This window comes from Anas platyrhynchos, chromosome 16 (assembly GCF_047663525.1).
Source record: "Anas platyrhynchos isolate ZD024472 breed Pekin duck chromosome 16, IASCAAS_PekinDuck_T2T, whole genome shotgun sequence".
Classification (NCBI taxonomy): domain Eukaryota; kingdom Metazoa; phylum Chordata; class Aves; order Anseriformes; family Anatidae; genus Anas; species Anas platyrhynchos.
The window spans coordinates 5,475,795-5,494,929 of NC_092602.1; the positions used below are offsets into that span (position 1 = coordinate 5,475,795).

Genomic DNA, 19,135 nt, shown 5'->3' on the forward strand with positions numbered 1-19,135 from the left:
CATCCGGGCAGTGACACAGCGCGGGGCAGCGGGGTCCCAGGGCCTGACCCCATCCTGCTGCCCCCACACACAGCCGGGGGTGGCGGAGGCACCGAGCAGAGGGGGGGCACCCCAGGGTGCCGGCCTTTCCCCGCCATCCTCCTCTTTTGGTGACATTTTTGACCCATTTCTCACTTTGTCACCGATCCGGCACAGCCCCGCTCCCCGCTGTGCCGTGGGGACGGTGGCACCCGAACCCCAAAAGTGCCTGGGGACACCAAAAAGTGATGTGTCCCCTGGTGGAATTTCCTCCTCCACAGCCCCCTTCCCATGGGAAAACCCAAATCCCACAGCCCCGTCCCCCCAGGACGCGTGGACCCACTCCTCCCCGTGCCCCATGGGGATTCTCCGCTGTCTCGTACCAGGGTTGAGCCCAGCACAGCCCCTGGGGGAGGTGAGGCCGATTTGGGGGTTTTTCGCCCTCCCCAACATCCAAGCTGCTAAAAACCTGGGGGAATTAATTTCTTTGAGCCCTCTGCGGGCTCTCGGTGCACCCTGAAGGAAAAAAATCAGCACCGGAGCCTGAATTTTGTCGGCTGCTGCTGCAAGGAGCCCGGCGGCAGCGATGCAGTGAGGCCGGGGAACGGGGGCGTGCGGTGCCCAAAATCCCCCGGTGGCCTCCCCGCAGGCCCTTTGGGGGTGAAAAAAAAATAAAAATAAATAAAGGAAGAGGAAAAGGGAAAGCAGCCTAATTGCAAATCTCCTCCTCTTTCCTGGCGGATCCAGCCACTCTTCAATATTAATGAAGTCGCCCTCCCAATTAATTCTCCGCTTGCCCACTGGAGGCCCAGGGGTGGAAACTCATTAATTTCTCGCCACCCAAATCCGGAAGAAATAAAACCGAAAACCTCAGGGCTGCTTTCCCCCTGCTCCCCCCGCCGATCTCCAGCCCCCCCCCCCCGATCCCTGCACTTGCCCCCCTCGGCAGGCAGGGAAGGGCAGACGGGGGGGGTAATTAACAGAGATTTAATTGCATTGGCAATTAAAAACAACTGCTCCCCCTGCACCCAGGGGTGCTGCGCCCCCCCCGGCCCCTGGGATGGGATGGGATGGGATGGGATGGGATGGGATGGGATGGGGATGGAGATGGGGATATGGGAGGGGATGGGAGGGGATGGGATGGGGATGGGGATGTGGGATGGGATGGGGATGATATGGGATGGGATGGGGATGTGTGAATATAGGCTGGCAGAACCTCACAGAGCTGGGAATAGGATGTGAAAGCTCCCAGAGTTTAGGATGGGGCAGTTAAACCCCGTACTGCCAGACAGGGGTTGGGCAAGCTCACAGGGGTGGCATGGGGAGGTGCAGCCCCAGCCCGGGTGCCCTCAGCTCCCTGGGGCAGCCCCATGCCCGGCTCCCGGGGGGGCTGCAGAGCATCCCTCATCCCATCACCTGCGGGGAGGGGACGTGGTGGCCCCGCGTGGCCGCCGTGTCCTTTTGAAGCCACCCGCTGGCACCGAGCCCGCCGAGCCGCCGGAGGCATCCATCTCCCCGTGCCGCCGGTGTCAGCCGGGCATTTAGCGAAATGGTTCTTAAACGAAGGCTTTGATGGAAGAAGAGGGATGGCTGCGCAAGGTTAGCTATCCCTGGCACCGGCTGCCAGCTCGCAGGGCTGCGGTAACCTGGGAGGGGCACTGGGGACCCGTCCCCCAGCCCCAAAAACACCTCTGTGATGGGGGAGTAACGGGGCAGAGCCTCCGGGTGCAGGGTTTGGGCAAGGAGAAGGGGAAAGGTGTGGAAAGCAGAGCCTGATGTGGGCACCCGTGGGGTAAAAGAGCCCCTCGTAAGGTTTACGGGGAGGAGATTTAGGAAAATTGGGGAAAATGGAAAAGCCTGGTCCCAAATGTCCTGCACCCGCTGTGTCCTCCAGCGTCCCACCTCCCCGTGTCCTCTGCTGGTCCCCGGAGCCGTGTCCGGCTGCGGCGGTGCCAGCGGGGCTGGGAGCTGACTCAGAGCCCGGCGCTGAGTAACGCGGCGTGCCCGCTGCTCCCGGCATGGCTGGGGCGTGCAAACGCGTGCCCCCGGTGCAAGGACCCGTCCCGGGTGTGCACGCACCTGGAGCGTGACCGAATCCCTTGCGTGAGCAGAGCTCCGCTGCGCACAAACGCAGGGCCCCCGTGGAAACGCCCCGTGCTTGTGCACAAACACAGACACAAACACACACAATGGTGCAAATGTGCCCCTTGCACACGCACCGGGGTGCAAAAAGCCCTTGTGCGAGTGCACAGCCCTTGTGCACGCCCCGCTGCACCCCTCGTGCCAGTGCAACGCCCTCGTGCGCAAACACAGCGCCGCGTGGAGACGCTCGCCACTGGTGCGCACACCCCGGGGAGCAGCAGCAGCTCCTGGGGGGGCAGGAGGCAGCTGCGTGGTGCCGGGGGGCAGCACCCAAGGGTGCAGGAGCAGCTCCTGGGGGGGTTGCGTCGCCCTCGCCACCGTGCGCCCCATGAATAATGCATGGCTGCAGGCCCCGCGCTGCCTCGCCGCCGCCGCGCAGGACAAGGGCAGAATACCAAACGGGAGCCCCGCAGGGCAGGCAGCCCCGGGGACACGGGCACACGGGGACACGGGGACACGGGGACACGCCGCTGCCACCCTCCTCCGTGCCTCAGTTTCCCCACCCGCCTCTCCTCGCTGCTAGGACGGCTCCAGCAGCGCTGGGCTCTCGCTCTGGGGACACCCTGAGCGTCACTTCAGGTCCCCAAGGAGCCCTGGTGATACAGGGGGGACAAGGGCTGTCCCATCCCCCTTTTTGGGTGGGTTTTGCAGATTTTGGCTGGGCCACCCCCCATCCTTCCCACCCCAGGGGCAGCGGGAGCACCGCGTGTCCACCAGCCGCTGTCCCCCACCCAGAGGTGACCCCTCCAGCAGCACAGCTTCAGCGTGGGGCTTAAATGATTCTTTTAAGGGCATTTCATGTTTTCAAAGTCACATAAATGCGAGCAGGGGAGGCTTTGGAGTGGTTCCTGATGTGCCTCGGAGATGCTCGGCGCGGGGCTGGTGCCCTTGGAGGCTGGGGGTGCCCCCACCAGCAGTGCCAGAGCCACCCCCAGCATTAAAGTGCGCCCAGGAACGCTGCGAAACGGAGCCAGGCCCTTAGTTTGGCAAAGAAAACCCCAAATTCCTTCCCAACCTGCCCCAAGCTTTGCCCTCTTTGGGATCTGCTCCTGCTGGTGGGCGCTGGCAGCCCCCAGGACCCCCTAAAATCAGCTCCGGGCAGAGCCCCCCGGGTGGCACAGGGCTTGCACCGGGCCCCTTCCCAGTTTGGGAACAGGCAGGAGGAGGCAGGAGCTGCTCCAGCACGTGGAAAAAGCCATTTAGGTAGTTTTATTTTCTTTTCTTTCTTTTTTTTTTTTTTCCTTGGGCAAAGTCATCTCGACGCAATCCACATCCTCTCTGAAGCTGTCTAGACTTTGATGAATTTAATTTTGCTAAAAAGGAAAAAAAAAAATAAAATAATAAAAAATCAGAATGAAATTTCCTTTGAAAGCGCTGGAATTTCCCATTCTGCCGCTGCTGGGAGCGCTCGCACGGAGCTGCCGCGGGGCTGGGGGCGTGCAAGGCTGTGGGGGTGCAAGGGGGAGCGCACGGCCCTATGGCACCGCAGCAGCCCCCCCGCAGCACCAGGGCTGGGTCCCACAGCTCAGCCTTGCTTTTGAGGCACGGGGACCCTTTTGGGGCCGGGCGCTCCCCAAGGGCACAGCCACGACCCCGGGGGTCGTTGTCCCCTGTCCCCAGCCCCTCGGGGGGAGGAGGGCACGAGGATACCCCCCTGGGACACGGAGCATCCTCCTCTGGCCTCAGGGTTTCTGGGGCAGCCCTGGAGGCTTTGCTTTGGGGCCAAATCCCCCGGCCCCAGGCTCTCCCCGTCCTCCGCAGGCGGCTGCGTTATTGCTGCCGAGGCTGCGCCGCGCGCGGGAAATCAGGTCAGCCCCCCTCCCTGCCATCCCCCCATCCCGCAGCCCCCAAATCCCCCCCTTTTCCCCATCAGCATCCCTTTGACACACAGGAAGAAAGCAGCAATCCCATCTCCCCTGGGCTGCCCTGCTTAAAAACAACAAAAGAGGGAAAAAAAAAAAAGAAAAAAAAATCACCGCCACCCCCAGCTCCCAACCCGCCCGCGCCTCCCACCCCAAATCCCATCGCCTGGCCTTGGGTGGGAGCAGGAGCAGCCCCCGGGGTTGGGGACGGTGTGGTGGGACACCCCCTGTCCCCAGGGGGCTTCGTCCTCCAGGGATTAAGAAATCGAGGCCGCGCCGTGCCCCCCCCTTGTAGTGCTTTGAATTTTTATTAAAACAACCGAGAAAAAAAAAACAAAAAAAAAAACGTTATTTCTTCGGAGTACAACGATCCACGGGGATAGAAAAACGCTGTGCCACGGCCAAACCCAAACCCAAACCCAAACCCAAACCCAAACCCAAACCCATCCGAACCGCAGACGCGCATCGTGCAGGGTCGCCACAAGGCAGCAAGATGCTAAATAAAGAGGGTTTGGGGCACGCTCTGCCCGGGGGGGCTGCGCCTCCATCCTTGGGGGGTGAGGGAGGAATTGGGGCGCTGGGAGCCCCCCAGATCCCCACAGAGGGGCAGGAGCGGGGCTGGAGCCACAGGGATGCGCCAGGGACCTCGCTCAGGGGCTTTTTGTGGGGCAGGCGCAGTGCGGGTGGCCAGGGTTGGGACCTGGGGTGTGTTTTGGGGACAAGACCCCCACTGTTTTGGGGACGGGACCCCCAGTTTGCACAGGGAGGCAGGGCTGGAGGTGGCCAGGAGCCAGGCGTGGGGGGAGCAGCAGCTGGGGGGCTGTGGAGGAGATTGGGGGGGGTCCCTGCATGTGTTTGGGGGCTCCTGGTCCTGCTCCCCCCATGGGGAAGGGGCAGGGTGTGGGGTGAGCTGCTGGGGGATCGGGAGGGTGCAGAGCTGGGGCTGCAGCACCCAGGCAAAAGGCACAGAGGTGGGGGCACCTCGGTGGGGCCCAGGGGGCACCCGCTGCCTCCCCACAGCCAAAACCGGGGCCGCGATCGCTCTCTGCCAGGATCCCGGATGAGGAGGAGGAGGAGGAGGAGGAGGAGGAGGAGGAGGAGAAGCGCTCCGCTGGGGGCTGCTAACGGGAGCCCCCCATCCCGCTCCTCCACTGCGGCCCCGGCACTGTGCTGCAAAATATAAGGGGAAAAAAAAAAAGAAAGAAAAAAGAAAAAGGAAAAAGGAAAAAGGCAGGAGAGGCTGGAAAAACCCAAAGCAGGGAGGGAGGAGGAGGGTCGGCACACGCCGAGGTGGAGGTGTCGCGGTCCGGGGCGGGATGCGGGACGCGGGACGCAGCCGCGGTGATGCCCGGCGCGGGCACTGGGGCCGGAGGGCGGTGAGGGCGGCGTCCTACAGCTCCTCGAAGAAGGCCACGCGGGACTTGGTGCTCTGTAGTGTGAGCTGCAAGAGAGCAGAGGGGACACGGGGGTGACTCCTTCCTCCCGCCGGGCGCGGGGATGGCACAAGCGGGGACGTCTGGCCGCAGCCTCGGCGCAAGCGCAGGCTGGAGGGAGGGCGTGGGGAAAGGGCAGGGGGGCTTCTGCAGGGCTCCCCCCAAAAAGCAAAGGGTGCCGAGGGGCAGCAGCTGGGCGGCAGGAGCTGAGGAATTTGGGGGCTGAGGGAATTTGGGGTCCTGGAGGAAAGCACGGCCCCGACACCCACCCGGGGCCGTCGCGGAGCGGGGAGCTGGAGCTGCTCGCCCGCACCACGAGGACCCCGGCGCGAAGGCTCTGCAGCACCACGAAATTTGGCTCCCCCCGGGCTGCTTTCCGCCGGGGCCGCACGTTTTGCTGAGGCAGGGATCCCGGGTTGGCCTCGCAGCCAGCTAAGCCCCACGGCAGAGCTGCCAAGCGCTTCCCCCTCCCCGCTCGCCCCGCTGTCCTCTCCGCGGTAATTCCTTCACGGCTCTGATGCCGTGCTGGCAATCTGTATTGCAGAGGCAATTTCTGCAGGGGCTTAACGCCCTTTCCTGGAACAGGGCTGGCTCAGCTCCTCCTCAGCACCCCCCCGGCCCCCCAGCCTCCTCTCTGGAGCTGCAGCGCACGCTTGCTTTCGGCTCTTCCAGTTGGGTCAAAAAACAGAGGATTTGGGGTGTGAGACCCATGGGGGTGCCGCGGAGCAACCCGGGCTCATCGCTGCCGGGCTGAGGTGGCCACAGATGGTCACAATTTGGGGCTGCGCAGGGAAACCGAGGCACGGGAGGAGCAAGGCAGCCGTGGGCACGCAGGCAGGCGGAGAGGCAGGAGCCCAGCGGAGAGCGGGGCGAGGAGAGGCGCAGGAGGATTCCTTCCTGCTGGGTCAGGAGAGGGAATTCAAACCACTCCTGAGCGCACCCCGACTCCCCCAGCGATGGAAAAAAAAAAAAAAAACACCTCCTTTTTCCTTCCTGCCTTCCCTTTCCTCCTGCTTTTCGTGCCCGGCAGCGCTCCGCTGGCACGGGAGCGGAGGCAGAGCTGCGGCCCCGCAGCGCTCAGGGCAGGCGCCGTGCCGCAGGGCTGCTCGCCACGGCCGCAGCCTGGCTGTGCCTGGCATGACAAGAGGCAAGGGCTGAGCTCGGGGAAGGAGGGCAGAGCCCCTCCAGCACCCCCACTCGCCCCACAGCGGGGTCCGGGCAGCGGCTGCGCTCACCGCTGGCTGCGGGGAGCTCCGGAGCTGAGCATTTTGGCTGCAGCCACGGCCCCCAGGCAGCTCTTCGCAGGGAACCCCCCTCCCCAAAAGCAGGAGCCAGACGTTTTGTGCTTTTCCTTTCCTGCACCCGGGAGAGGAAAGCAAGGAGAGCGGCAGGAGGGACGCGATGGGGCTCAAGGTTTGCCCCCTGCCGTGCAAACAGCAGCCCCATTTTTCTGGGGAAAGCCCCGGGCTGGGCTGCAGCACCCTGTGCCTCCCCAAAAATGCCCCCAGCACCCCGGCAGCACCCCCTGCCTCCCCCAAAACGCCCCCAGCACCCTGGCAGCAGCCCCGCTCGCCCCCCCGAGGAGCAGCGAGTGCCCACACGGGCAGCGCAGCGCCGCGCAGGCGAGGCTGAGCGATGGAGAGCAAGTTAGATTTTCGTCAGTGCAGAGAGGGGGGGAAGAGAAAAGGAGAAAAAAAAAATAAAAAAAAAAAAATTGATTTACAAGCAGTATTATGATAATCTCCTTCCTGCAGGAGGGGGGGCGGGGTGGGCTCCACAATGCGCTTACCCGAGCCATCAAAGAAAATTTAGAGAGAGGGAGCGGGAGCGCAATTAAGCAGCCAGCGCTCAAATGAATCAAGAGGGGGGGGAGAAGGGAAGAGCCCCGCTCCCCGCAGCCCTGCGCTGGGGTTCTGGGAGCTCTGCCGGTCCCCACAGCTGCTGGACTCGTGCGGGGAAACCGAGAGCAAACAGCAGAGGAAAACCCACTTGGCAGCCCCTAACCCACGGCACAGCAGAAGTGCGCCGGGGTCAGGGCGGCCCCGACCCCAAAACAGGAGCAGGGGCAGGGGCTGGGGGCTCCCGGGGGCTCTCCGCGTGCTCCCAGTGCTCAGCACTCCGGGATTTTTATTCCCCGTGCCTCCCCGGGCACGTTTTGCTGCTGCTGCTGCTGCTGCGGGCAGGGAGCTGTAGTCCCTGCGAAATCGCAGCCCGAGTGCTGCATCCCGTAAATCCTCTTTACTGCCACCCCCGCTCCCCTCCGTGTCCTCTCCATCCCTGCCCACTTCCCCGGCGGCCAGTCACACATTCCCCCCCTTTTTCTTCTTTTTTTTTTTTAATTTTTTTTAGGGCCGAAGCTCCCCGTTCCCCCCGCACCCCTCGCCTCCTCCTCCTCCTCCCACGCGGCCCGGAGCACAACTTTCCCCCAGCCTCCACCGCTTTGATGAGCGCGCTTAAAAGGGAGAAGATGACACTCCCCGGCGAAGGAAACACTTTTTTTTCAAAGGCTGCCCCAAAAATAGCTGACGGGCCCTGACGGCTGCTGCTTTCCTTTCGCTCCTTGTAAACAAGGGAACTGAGGCTGCTCTGGCCCACTTTAGCTGCCGGGGAGTTTCACTTCCCGTCCCCAAGGCGCAGCAGCTCTCACACCAGATATAATAAATATAAATAAGAATAAATCACGGGGATAAAATCCCAGGGGAGTGAAACACCGGGAATAAAAACCCAGCGGGGACCTGAGCTCGCAGGGGCAAGAGGTGTGCGGGATGCACCTCCCTTTCCTCTGGGATTTGGGGGAAAAGTGGGGGAAAAGCGTTTCTTTTGCTGCTCCCTCGCATCCCGCCTTGGCACGGTGTCGGTGCCAAGGACCGGGCTCCAGCCCCAGACCTGGAGAGGTGCTGCATCCTACAGGTCGCCCTAAAACCCTAAAGGCAGCCCGAGTCCAGAAGCAGTCATGGAAGGAGCAGAGAGGTGCTCAAGGACAAATCCACCTGTCCGGGAAGGGGCATGGGGAGCTGCTCCTCGCCCCGACGCTTCCAAGGGCTTCGCTCAGGGCAAAGCAGCACGACGGGGTGAGAAGAAATGAAATGAAAAAAGAAATGGAACAAAAGGCCGGGCTGTGCTCACAGTTCAGAGCAGCAGCCTGCCCTGGGAGGCTCCCCCATGGGGAAAAAGTGTTTTTTTTTTTCATGTTCTACCGCAGCCCGAGCAGCAAAACCCTCCTGAAGCCGAGCCAGCTGGAGCTGCCAGCGCCAGCCCCCGGCCGGGAGCGCTACGGGGAAAGCAGCTTCCAGATGAGGAGCCTTGCGCTGTGCCCACAGAGCTCGTAAAGCGGGATTAGCATGTTAACCACGTCATTAAAGGCGAAAAAAAAACTGAGCAGGCATCTTCAAAGGCAGGCAACCAAAGCCAGGGGTCAGGCAGCAGCGCTGGTTTCCTTACGCGGGCTCCTCTCAGCTGCTGCCTGGTGCTTTTTGCTCCAAATCCCCTCCCCGTGCCGTGCTCACCTGCAGCCCTCCCCCAAATTCAAGGTGTCCCGGAGCTCCTAGCGCCGATGGGGAGGGGGCAGGGGGCTCAACAACCACCAGCTGGCCCTGGAGGGACACCCAGCATCTCCCCAAAGCCATTGCTTCTGGGCACGGGCCAGGGAGAAGCCTGCGTGGCCAAAGCACCTCCCTGCCTCTGCCGTGGTGCTGAGGTGCTCAGCAGGCAGCCTGCACCCCCCTGCTGCTCAGGCAGGGCTGTGCTGGCCCTCAGCAACTTCTCACAAAGGTTTTTTCTGAGTGTTTTTGCCACCTGTGCTCAGGGATGCTGTTGCTGCAGCCCTGCAGCGCCTCTCCCCTCAGTGCTACAAGCCAAAATGCGCCGAGCGCCGTCGGCGTGCAAGAGCACAGCCACGGAACGGAGAAAAAGCTCCCCAAAATCCCTCCTCAACCAAGGGCAGGCAAGCCCCTGGCTCGGCCAGGCTGGTCCTTGGAGGGAAGCAGCTCCAGGAAGATGAGATGTGGCTGGCAGAGCAGAAAGGAGCAGCCTGGTGAGGAGGCAGGGGACCGGGGGCACCGCAGGGTGGCGGGGAAGGCAGAGCCACCCGGGGGACCGGGGAGGGACCCGCTGACAGCTCCACCAACAGCACCAGGGGGCTGCAGGACACAGCTCCAACCCCCAAAGCCAGAAACGCGCTCCTTGAGTCACTTCAAAAGGGCTGCAGGGAAGAATCCTGACCCTGGGGAGAGGGCAGGAAACCTTTCCCACCTCCAGCAGCCGGCGTTTCTTGGTGCCGGGGCCAGCGGGCAGGAGAGGAGAGCGCAGGGCAGCAAGGGGCTGCCTCGAGGGGTGGTAGCAGCCAACACCAGGCACTGCCAAGCCTGAGCAGTACCTGCAGACACTGCCTGTCCTCAGCTGCCACCTGCACGCTGCTCTGGAGCTGCTCAGACAGACACCACAGAGCCCACAGCCACGTGCCGCCCCGCTCCGAGCCGAGGGGGGGAAGTTTCAGCCTGCCCCGCCAGCCCTGGCAGCCGCGGCGAGAGGAAATTGATGGGGTTTGGTTGTTTTTTTTTTATCAAGCTCGTGAGCTGCTTTCTGCAGCAAACAAGGGGGCAGGTCCTGCTTTAACTTCATTACGGAAAGCTTCAAAGGCCCCCCCCCTGCACCTCCGATGGGTTCCCAGCCACAGGCAGCAGCGCAGAAGCAGGCGCCCTGAATTATTTAAGCAGCTCTCGCCTGCGCTCCCCCACTGATGTTGCCAACTCGACTTCTGCCAAGAGAGACGCAGCCCAGCGTGGAGGATCAGGTGCGAAAATGAAGGCGGAGAAGCTGCCAACGCTTCTGACGGAGCGAGAGCCGGGCACGGGGCCGAGTGGGCTTTGGGGAGGAGGGTGCCGGGGTGCAGGGGGTGGCAGGAGCAGCGGGCACCGCGGGCAAGCTCATGCAGGGGTTAGCGGGACAGGCGGTGACCCCCTCGCCCCAACGCAGAGTACCTCGGAATAACCTAGGTGGCAGTCTCAAATGCAGATAGGTCTTCTGCCCTGGGCTTGAGGCTAAACCAGCAAAATAAAAACGGACACACAGACAAAAAAAAAAACATTCCTCTGTGATACGAGTAAGGGCAGGTTGGGCAATCTGCTCAGCGCTGCAGCGAGCAACAGCTCCCCAGGAGGGGCAGGGGGCTGGCGGTACCGAAGTCCTCCTAAACCACTCGGCCACCTCGGGCATCTTCAATTTCCCCTCTCCACCAGGTTTCCCTCTCCACCAGGTTTCCCTCTCCATCACAACACAGGGCCAGAAGCCCTCCCGACCTCCCGAAGGCAGCAAGAGGAGCAGGCTGGGATTTATTCCGACGAGGAGCGGGCTGGGATTTGGAAACCTCAGCTCCTGGTGGGGCTGGGATGCGGGAGCCGGGCAGCCCCTGTTCCCTCGGTTCCCCCTCGGAGGCAGGGGACGGGCCTGAAGCTCCAAAAGGGGATGGGGACACCCCCCCGACAGACGCCCAAACGCCTGCCTGCCGCCTCCGTTAAGTGAGACAAATGGGACCGGCAGCCTGCTATTAATTTATCTCAAAAAGCTACAGTCAGAGGCAAAAATTTAGCATTTGCTGTTTACACCGAGGGCTCTGAGTACGGGGACGTATCCTCACAAAATCCTGATGGGAGCAGAAAGGGTTTCAGATTCTGCAGTGATTAAAGGGCCTGTGAAGATTTTTCTGCTCTGCCCTCCGGAGAGGCAGGAACCCAAATAGCACACGGCTGGCACTGGGAAACCAGCGACATCCGCTAGCTTCATTTTCCTGCCCCAATTCAGCCATCACAAGCTCCCAGCCACGAGAGTCGGCACGAGCTGATATTTTGGAGCCCTTGTAGCCATCGTTGCTCCCCGCTGAGACGTGTTATCAGGCCAGGATTTGGTTTGAAAACCCCGAATTTCTACCACGACCTACACCCCTGTCACACTGACTTCCGAAGCGCTCACAAAGACGCTTGCTAGCACAAACCCTGGGGAAAAAAAAACCTCTGCAGGCGACTGGAGCTGACTACTACGTCCTGCTGCACTAATTGTGGATGGGTCCCAGCCCCTCGTTAGAATGAGCCCAGCTGGGAGGAGAGCAGAGCCACTCAACGAAGGGAAGAGAACCAATGTAAAGATAAAGAAGGGCTTGTGTTGGGCCCTTCCAGGCACTCCAATATCCCAACGTTTTGGCTAAGCATGAATCTCCGAAGCATTTCTAGAGGCAGGTGGCTCCAGGGTGCAGAGCACACCCCGCTCAGACCTTAACAGCAGCAGGTTTTGCTGTTAGTGCTTGAAGCTGCACTACAGGTTACTGGAGAACAGATTAAAAGAGAGGATGGAGCTTTTGGCTTTTTCTGCTGAGAGCTCATAAATCAGGAGTGGTTTTCCCCTTATTATTCCCTAGCCAAACTCAGAACTACTTCCTTGCGCTGCCCTTAGGGAACGGTTGCAATGGCCAGGAAGGGCTTTTCCCGTTCCTGGTGTTAGTAGGGTTGCAAATCCCTCCTACCAGCACCTCTCTGTATAGCTTTTGGTAAGGTTCAGCAGGACAGGCAAACCTCGAGACCTCCCCAGCCCTCCACCAAGCACTGAGGAGACGAGGCTTGGTTGCAGCAAGAATGAAACCAGAGCCACCAGCAGCTGAGACCCCCTGCGCCCTGGTTCAAAGCTAAGCAGGCAGGGAAGAAAGCCTAGATCAAACAATTTTATTATAACAACGTGTGCAAAATAAAGGCAGGGTTATTTTGTCGATTTTTTTTTAAAGGATTTCGTCAGGCGAGATACAAACTGGAGCCCTCCGATACCTTTTTGATAGTGTTGTGCTTGCTGTTGCCTCGGCTGGCGTTCTCGTTGTGCAATATATCCAGGGCTGTCTCCCTCTCCTTCAGTTTCAGCGCCTCGATTTCGGTCTTCAGCTCGTTCAGCTGCTCCTGCAGGTGCTTGCTTTTCTCCATGTACTCCACCCTGGCGCACACAAAACAGACCCGGGTCAGTGCTGCCTGGCTGCACGTGGTGGCACGACCCTCAGCAGCAACTTGGTCAGGATTAAAAAGAGAAGCCGGACACCCAACCAAGAACTCTGAGCCCTGTTACTATAAAATAAATAAAAAAAGCCAAGCTAGGGCTGCTGGAGGCTTTTGGAGTGAAGCTGTGCCACAAGACAGATTTAGGGGTGTGCAGTTTCAGCCTAAAAGACGCTGTTTTAAGCAGCACTGCTCCACTCTGCTCTCGTCCCATCCGCCCCCCACCTCCAAAGCGAGCTCTCAGGCTCACCACGGCACAAATCCCTTGGTGGCATTTTCCAGGAGGGACCTTGCTGTGCTGCCTTCTCCTGTTTTAGAGGGGTTTAATTTGGTAAGGGGTGTGGGAGCGAGCGCCGTCCCCAAAATATCAGGTGTTTTTTAGACACACCGCATCCCCGAGAGAGAGAAAGGCCTCTCAAAAATAGAAAGTTTAAAAAAAAAAGGCACAAGAAACCTGTAGCCATTCTCAGGTCTCAGCCTTAGCTGCCTTCTACAACGAAACATCTACCGGAGCCAAAAAAAAAAACAAAAATCACACCACGCCAGCCTGTACTTGCGATTAAATACTGAGACCGAGGTCAAAGTACCAGCAGGCTAACAAGAACCCTCTCAAAGTGCCAAAATTTGTAGCAGGGCTTATCTCAGCATCCGAGGAATGAGAGCACTCCTGGAGAAGCCAGCGAAAAGCACGCTGCTGCTTTTATCGTTTGGCAGAGCCCAGCTCCTCCTGCTCAGAAGAGTGGGATGACCTAGTTAGCAACCTCGGTGCGGAGCCAGGAATTTGGGGGGTATTTGCAGCTTTTACGTTTTTTCTTTTGGCTTCGGGACAAGTTTTTAACCTCTGGCCCTGGAGTAGCGGGAGAGGGAAGTGACCAGAGGCAGAAAAAGCCACCCGGTGGGATGGGGGGTGTTACGACCGCAGCCCTCCGAGCTTTGATCTCCCCCCCCCGTCAATGAACAAAGCACATTATTACTACAGAGATTAAAATCTGATCTGCTTTGATTTCTGCTAAATTTGTAATTTCGAAGGCTACATTTACACCCTCAGGAAAACACAAGATCAAAGCTCGTAATCACAGCCAAAAGTTGCTTGCGTACACGTTTTATATATAAACATGCCACAGATTCACAGGAAAAGGAGTTCCAAACGACGGGGTGGATGAGAACCCAAAAACCTTCTCCCTCTTTCCCTTTATGCTGGAGCTCTTCTGAACGACACAGGAGCCACGCTGGGCTCCGGTACAGCTCCCCTGGCTGCAGAGGGAAGGCAGCAGCAACCCCACCCAGCCCCGGCCCCGGCGGGCAGCACGCCACCTACTTCTCTTTCTCAATTTCCATGGACAGCCTCTTCATGTCCGTATCCTTGAAGTCGAAGGACAGGCTCTCGCTGATGAGGTTGAAGCTCGGCAGGTCCGTGGGCAGCGCTGTCGTGCTGGAGTTCATGGACTGCTACGGGGGGAGAGGACAAGTTAAAGGCTTTGGGACTGACGTGAGAGCTCCTACAGCGAGTGCTCTGCAACACAGAGCTAAAACCAGAGCAACGCCTAAAGACACAGCACCAGGTGCTGCTTCTTAATGCTTTAATAAGGTCCCAGTTACCCCCACAGGTAACAGTGTGCTCTCCATGGAGTGGCACTGACCTGGAAGGAGCACCCTGGTCGCATTCCTGATGCACCATGGCCCACCAGCACCACTTTCTGAACCAGCCTCAAACTTCCAGGAGGAAGGGTTAAGCTGGCGAGCTTTTTGTGCAGAAGGTGGCAAGTGCTGCAAAGCCCTGCAGAAGCAGAGCAGCAAACAGGCTGTGCCTCAAGAAGAACATCACACCAAAGGTTAACTTGGGATGCAATTCCAGGGCAGTCCATGGAGATACACACCACTATTTTTTATTAATTTTTTAACCTTCCCAGCAATTAACAGCTCTGAGTGTTTCGGAACTGCTGCTAGAGCCAGTTGGAAGTGCAGAGATAACACCAGGACCCACTTGAGCTGCACACAAATGAAGATTTGGGACTTTCTTCCCTGCTTCCACACACTGTGATGGCTCCACCTGGCACGCACTGCCCAGGCTCTCCTCCTTTCTCCTCACCTTTTAAAAAAATGACCCTTCTCTCAGTCAAAACCCTTGTCACACCTCTAATAAATGGGCTCGTTAGCGGCGCAGGAAGAACAGCCTGACTCAAATCATCCCTCCCCTCTTGCAATGTGTTAGATGAGGTCGCCAGCAGCACACGTCAAGGATGGCAGAGCAGCTTCCCATGGCAGGCTGCACGCGTGGAGCTGAGTCAGACCCGCTGCTGGTGCACCCAGCCCGCTGGCATTTGGGGTAGGAGCAACACAGCCCAGCTCCCAAAGGTCACCCGGATCTCTCCAAGGTGTCCCGTCAAGCTTTAAGGGATTCCTGTACCGAGGACGTGCCCCAAGCAGGCGGGATTCGGGAGGAGGTGGCACTGTGCAGACAGGCTGGGCAGGCAGCACACACCAAAAGCTGGGAGGACGGTGCTTGGGCAGAGGGTACCTGCCCCCAGGACTTTGGCTGGTTATTCCTTTCCCGTGTTTCTTCTGTTTGGGATACTCCGGGGACTGTTTGCAGCCAGCTCCAGCAGTGCTAGAGCCGTGACAGATTTCCTTGTGCAGTCCCTGCCTCCTCCCTCACCGCCAGCCCGGAATTCACAAGCAGCCGAGGCTTGTCCCTGCTCCTGGACAAGGCGACGACATTTCATTTACCCCGCAGAGCCCGAGCTGAAAGGCAAACACCTCGTACGAGCAGAAACAAGGAGGCAACCAGAACTGCACTGCCTGGCATCCCGCAGCTGAGCCAGACTTCGAGCTGCAAGGAAAATACCCAGCCCTACCCATGGCAGTAGCTGCTGCCACAGGACGTGGCCGCATTAATTCTGCAGCACGTGCTGAAAGGGACAGCTGAGCACCTAAATCCCTGTCCCTAAGGAAAGGGGACAGACCTGCAAAGGCACCTGAGCGATTTAAGTACTTGCATCCCATCGACACGCAGGTCCCTTTGCTGTAACACCCACAGGGGGTTGCAAAAACATTCCCACCTGAAATTCTGTGGTTTGTGATGCGCAGGGGAGCCAGGAGCATCCAAACCTTCCTGCTGGCCTTAAAACAACCTTTAACATTTTTTTTCTGCACAAGCTTGTTCTACGTTTAAAAAAAAAACAAAACCACCACGCACACAACCCCAAAGAGCAATTGAGCAGGATTTTCAGTCGCTGCAATCATTAAACCCAGAAGCCAATTTGTCAGGGTTACTACAGCCACTGCCTCCCCGTTCCTCAGCGCAGCTCTTACATGAAGCAACAAAAAAAAAAAAATAAATGATGGAGAAGTAAGAGAGCAGCAATGGGGAGGGAGGGTAAGGAGAGAGCAAAACAGTCCCCGGCCATCCATCCGCAGGGAGGCTGGGCACAAATTTTTAATTAAGGGGACAAGGGGGATGTCACCGGGGCACGGGATGACAGAGGGGACACAGCTTTTCCCTCGTGCTCCCTCACCTGGAACCGAAGGCGCAGCCCCGTTGTTCCATTAAAGCAATTCCCTGCAGTTAACAGAGGCAAGCCCCACGCTGACAGCGGCCGTCCCCCCGGGGAGCAGAGCAAACGAGCCGGCTGACACGGAGGAGGCACGGAGCAAGCCGTGTCACAAGGCTTCCCCCGCAGGGAGAGCTTCTCCTCTCGCTGCCGCTGCCTTTACTGTGCTCCTCGAGGGTTTGGGAAGCCCCAGACAGGCTCAGTACTTCAAGAGGCTCAGAGAAGTGCTGCCTGCCTTTAGTCTTGCTCTGAGTGGTACCTGAATGGCAATGAAGGAGGCGAAAGAGACGCTGCCAAGTCAGTAAAGAATGAATTGTTCTCCCAGCCCTGCTGGCCTGAGACTCAGATTCACTTTTTTTTTTTTTTTCCCCTCATGCATCATCCACCTGCACCATCACAAAAGCCGTTTGGGCTTCAAGGACTAAGAAGACACCTGAACAGGCTTTACAAAGCCAGTAAGGGAGACTGGAAAATTACCAAAGCAAAATGTTAACCGCTTCTTGTGGTTTCTGCAGCACAGCCATCCCCGCCTGCCTTCCTCCCCTGCCCCGGGAGGGAAGTTTTCTGCCTTGCTCCCCGTGCCGGGGGACCAGAGCACAAGCGCTGGGCCAAGGGAAAAGCAGAAGCTCAGCGTTACACCCTCATTAAGGGAGAGAGGAGCTGGAACGCGGCGCTGTTTGGCAGAGCTGCCATTCACCTGAGGGACACGAGGCTCCCAGCAGCAGCTTTCAAAGCCCTTCAATCCCTCAGGGCACCCCGGGCTGGTTCTCTCCATCCTTCCTGCGCCTGTCCCGCGGGGTCCCTCCGTTCGGAGTGGCGTCCCCACGCAGGCAGGCAGCGGAGCGAGGAGAGATGCCAGGAGGGAGGAGAGGAGCAAGACAGGCGTGACAAGGGCTGGGGGAGAGGGAGCTTCACACCCCAGGGCCCGGCGAGGTGCTGTCACACGGACGCGGGGCCAGCAGGCACATTTGCAGCCCGCTGACCTTGGAAAAACAACAGAGAGATGGACACAGGAACAGGAACGGGAGAGCTCTGCCCAGACCTCAACACGGGTCTTTCAGAAGGTTTTCAGTGAGGGTGCTCCACCCCGTGCATATGTTAAACCCAGAATTAAAGACCTGGTGGATCCCTGAAACCCGTAGTAAAATAAGGAGCACTCCGAAAATGAGGTTTACAAAGCATGGAGGTAGCTAGCACTTGAATGAGTGCCCCGAGGCTAAAAGTACCTGGCTGCTTTCCATCAGTGCAGTTTCTTAAGAGCTTCTGAACATTTTTTTTTTTTTTTTTTTGCAGGGATATTCAGAGAACCTGAATGGAAAGCTACTTCATCGTTAGCCCTCTTCAACCTGCCTCTCAGAAGTTTTGAGAGAAGGGGAAGGAGCCAACACGTACAAATTAAAATTTCAGTACTAGACAGGTTGGAAACTTCCACATATGTCTGCTGAGCTTATTCCCAAAGCTGTCGAGCTCTTCCCCCTTCACCCCTCAGGACAAAGAGCTGCGGAAGAGGCAGTCGTGGCAGGTGTGAGCGGCAGGGAGGGAGCACTTGATGGATTTTGCAGGCCCTGCAGCACAATTACAGAAGTTGAGGAAAAGAACTGCCAGACAGAATGGGAGCAGTGGTCATTTAATCTGACGGTTCGGTCCCCGGCAGCAACCAGGACCAGATGCTTCAGAGGAAGGTGTGAAATCCTCGTAATGGGCAATTATGGGATAATCTCCCTTCAAGGAAGTTGTTCTTTTCCGCACGTAGATGCGCAGCAACCAGGTTATGCCCACAGAATGAATTCACAGGCTCTGAGCAATGTTTATCCTACCTAAGAAGAACGAGGACATCCTCCTTTTTGTATTTAGCCCTCCTTTAAAAGCTCTCACTAAGCTGGTCCTCCCCGCACAGCAAAGAACAGCTCTAACACCTTTGTTAAATCCATTCACGATTTGCTGCCTTCAGTTTCACCAGCAGCTGCTGGGCTCTCATAGCACGAGGCAGGACAGACAGGGAGGAAGAAGAGCAAAGTGCTGGACAGGGCACCTGGGCGACAAGAGCAAGAGCAGCTACGGATTTCTGAGCAGCTGCTGAGCGATGTAATGAGACTGCTCGTACCCCTTCTCCGATGGGATGGAGGCACAGGAATTCTCCAGGGTACAGAGGCCACAATTACGGGCTGGGAACCAGGGATTACAAGACAGCTCCTCCTTACCGTGTAGGACGACTTGCTGGTGATCTCCAAAAGCTTCTGCTTTGCTCTCCGCTCAGACTCCCGAGCCTCCTGAAGGTCTTGCTTTAGCTGATCAGCCTCCTTTGCCCTGCGAAGAAAACCAGCAAATGGCAAATATCAGATCAAAGCCTGGAGGCGACAGGTTACAGTGTAGGTGTAAAACAGGCAGACATTTGTTCCTTAACAAGACCTCAACTAGAGAAATCATTTGGGCAAGGGCAACGCTGGAACCCCTGACACGTGGGACACTAATTAGCACAGAAACCCAAGCCACAGAAGGGCAGCTCTGACACGAGCCCTGCGTGAGCAGCAGTAAGCAAGGCTAAGGGCCAGAGGAGCATGCCAAGATGCCAGAACGGGAAGAACACCCTCAAAAGTTAAGCTCAGACTTGCGGCAGGAGAGGCAGTTTTCTGCCTGGTAAGCCTCTACTAACATACAAAAAGAAGAAAGCACCCAAGGCTACACAGCTTTGCCTGCTTGCAGGGCCCAACGACCCTAAAACAAGTACCTAGCCCTGAGCCTCAAGGGCTTCCAAGGTCACTCCTACCCCTCCAGGGGAAGCTTTCCTTTGCCAGACTGAAATTTGAGTGGAGATTCCCCAAGTCAGAGGTAAGCAGGGATGGACAAGGGCAGCGCCTCTCCATGCAGAAGGGCTGAAGCCAAGCAAGCTCACACGGGAAGGCTTGATCAGTTGGAAGGAAACAAGAACGATTTCTTTCTCGCTTGCTACCAAACCCACGATGGGGCCTGGGTTCTGGTATCAGAAGGATGGCAACGCCAGTTTTATCAAGAGACAGAGTCCGGGAGCTGGGGAGACCTCACGGCTAACCTGAAACGAACCTCACAGCTGCTAAGGAGAGCTGAGCACCTGAGAAGGAAAC

The 19,135-nt window shown here is 58.4% G+C and overlaps 1 protein-coding gene across 4 annotated transcripts in view; it reads right to left on the bottom strand.

The window, feature by feature from the left end:
• Positions 1–5,263: 5,263 nt before the first annotated feature.
• The window catches only part of NF2 (NF2, moesin-ezrin-radixin like (MERLIN) tumor suppressor), a 32,741-nt gene continuing 18,869 nt past the window's right edge, over positions 5,264–19,135 (bottom strand). The window contains exons 13-17 of one of the 4 annotated variants that reach the window (XM_038187601.2): positions 18,236–18,341; positions 13,802–13,932; positions 12,265–12,424; positions 10,435–10,494; positions 5,323–5,463 (exon numbers count right to left, since the gene is read on the bottom strand). In XM_038187601.2, the coding sequence (XP_038043529.1) occupies positions 10,459–10,494; positions 12,265–12,424; positions 13,802–13,932; positions 18,236–18,341 (433 nt within the window). In that variant the 3' untranslated portion in view covers positions 5,323–5,463; positions 10,435–10,458. Of the gene's footprint in view, positions 5,464–10,434; positions 10,495–12,264; positions 12,425–13,801; positions 13,933–18,235; positions 18,342–19,135 lie in introns of all 4 variants that reach the window. The other 3 variants (XM_072024235.1, XM_038187598.2, XM_038187600.2) reach the window with 3 other exon arrangements.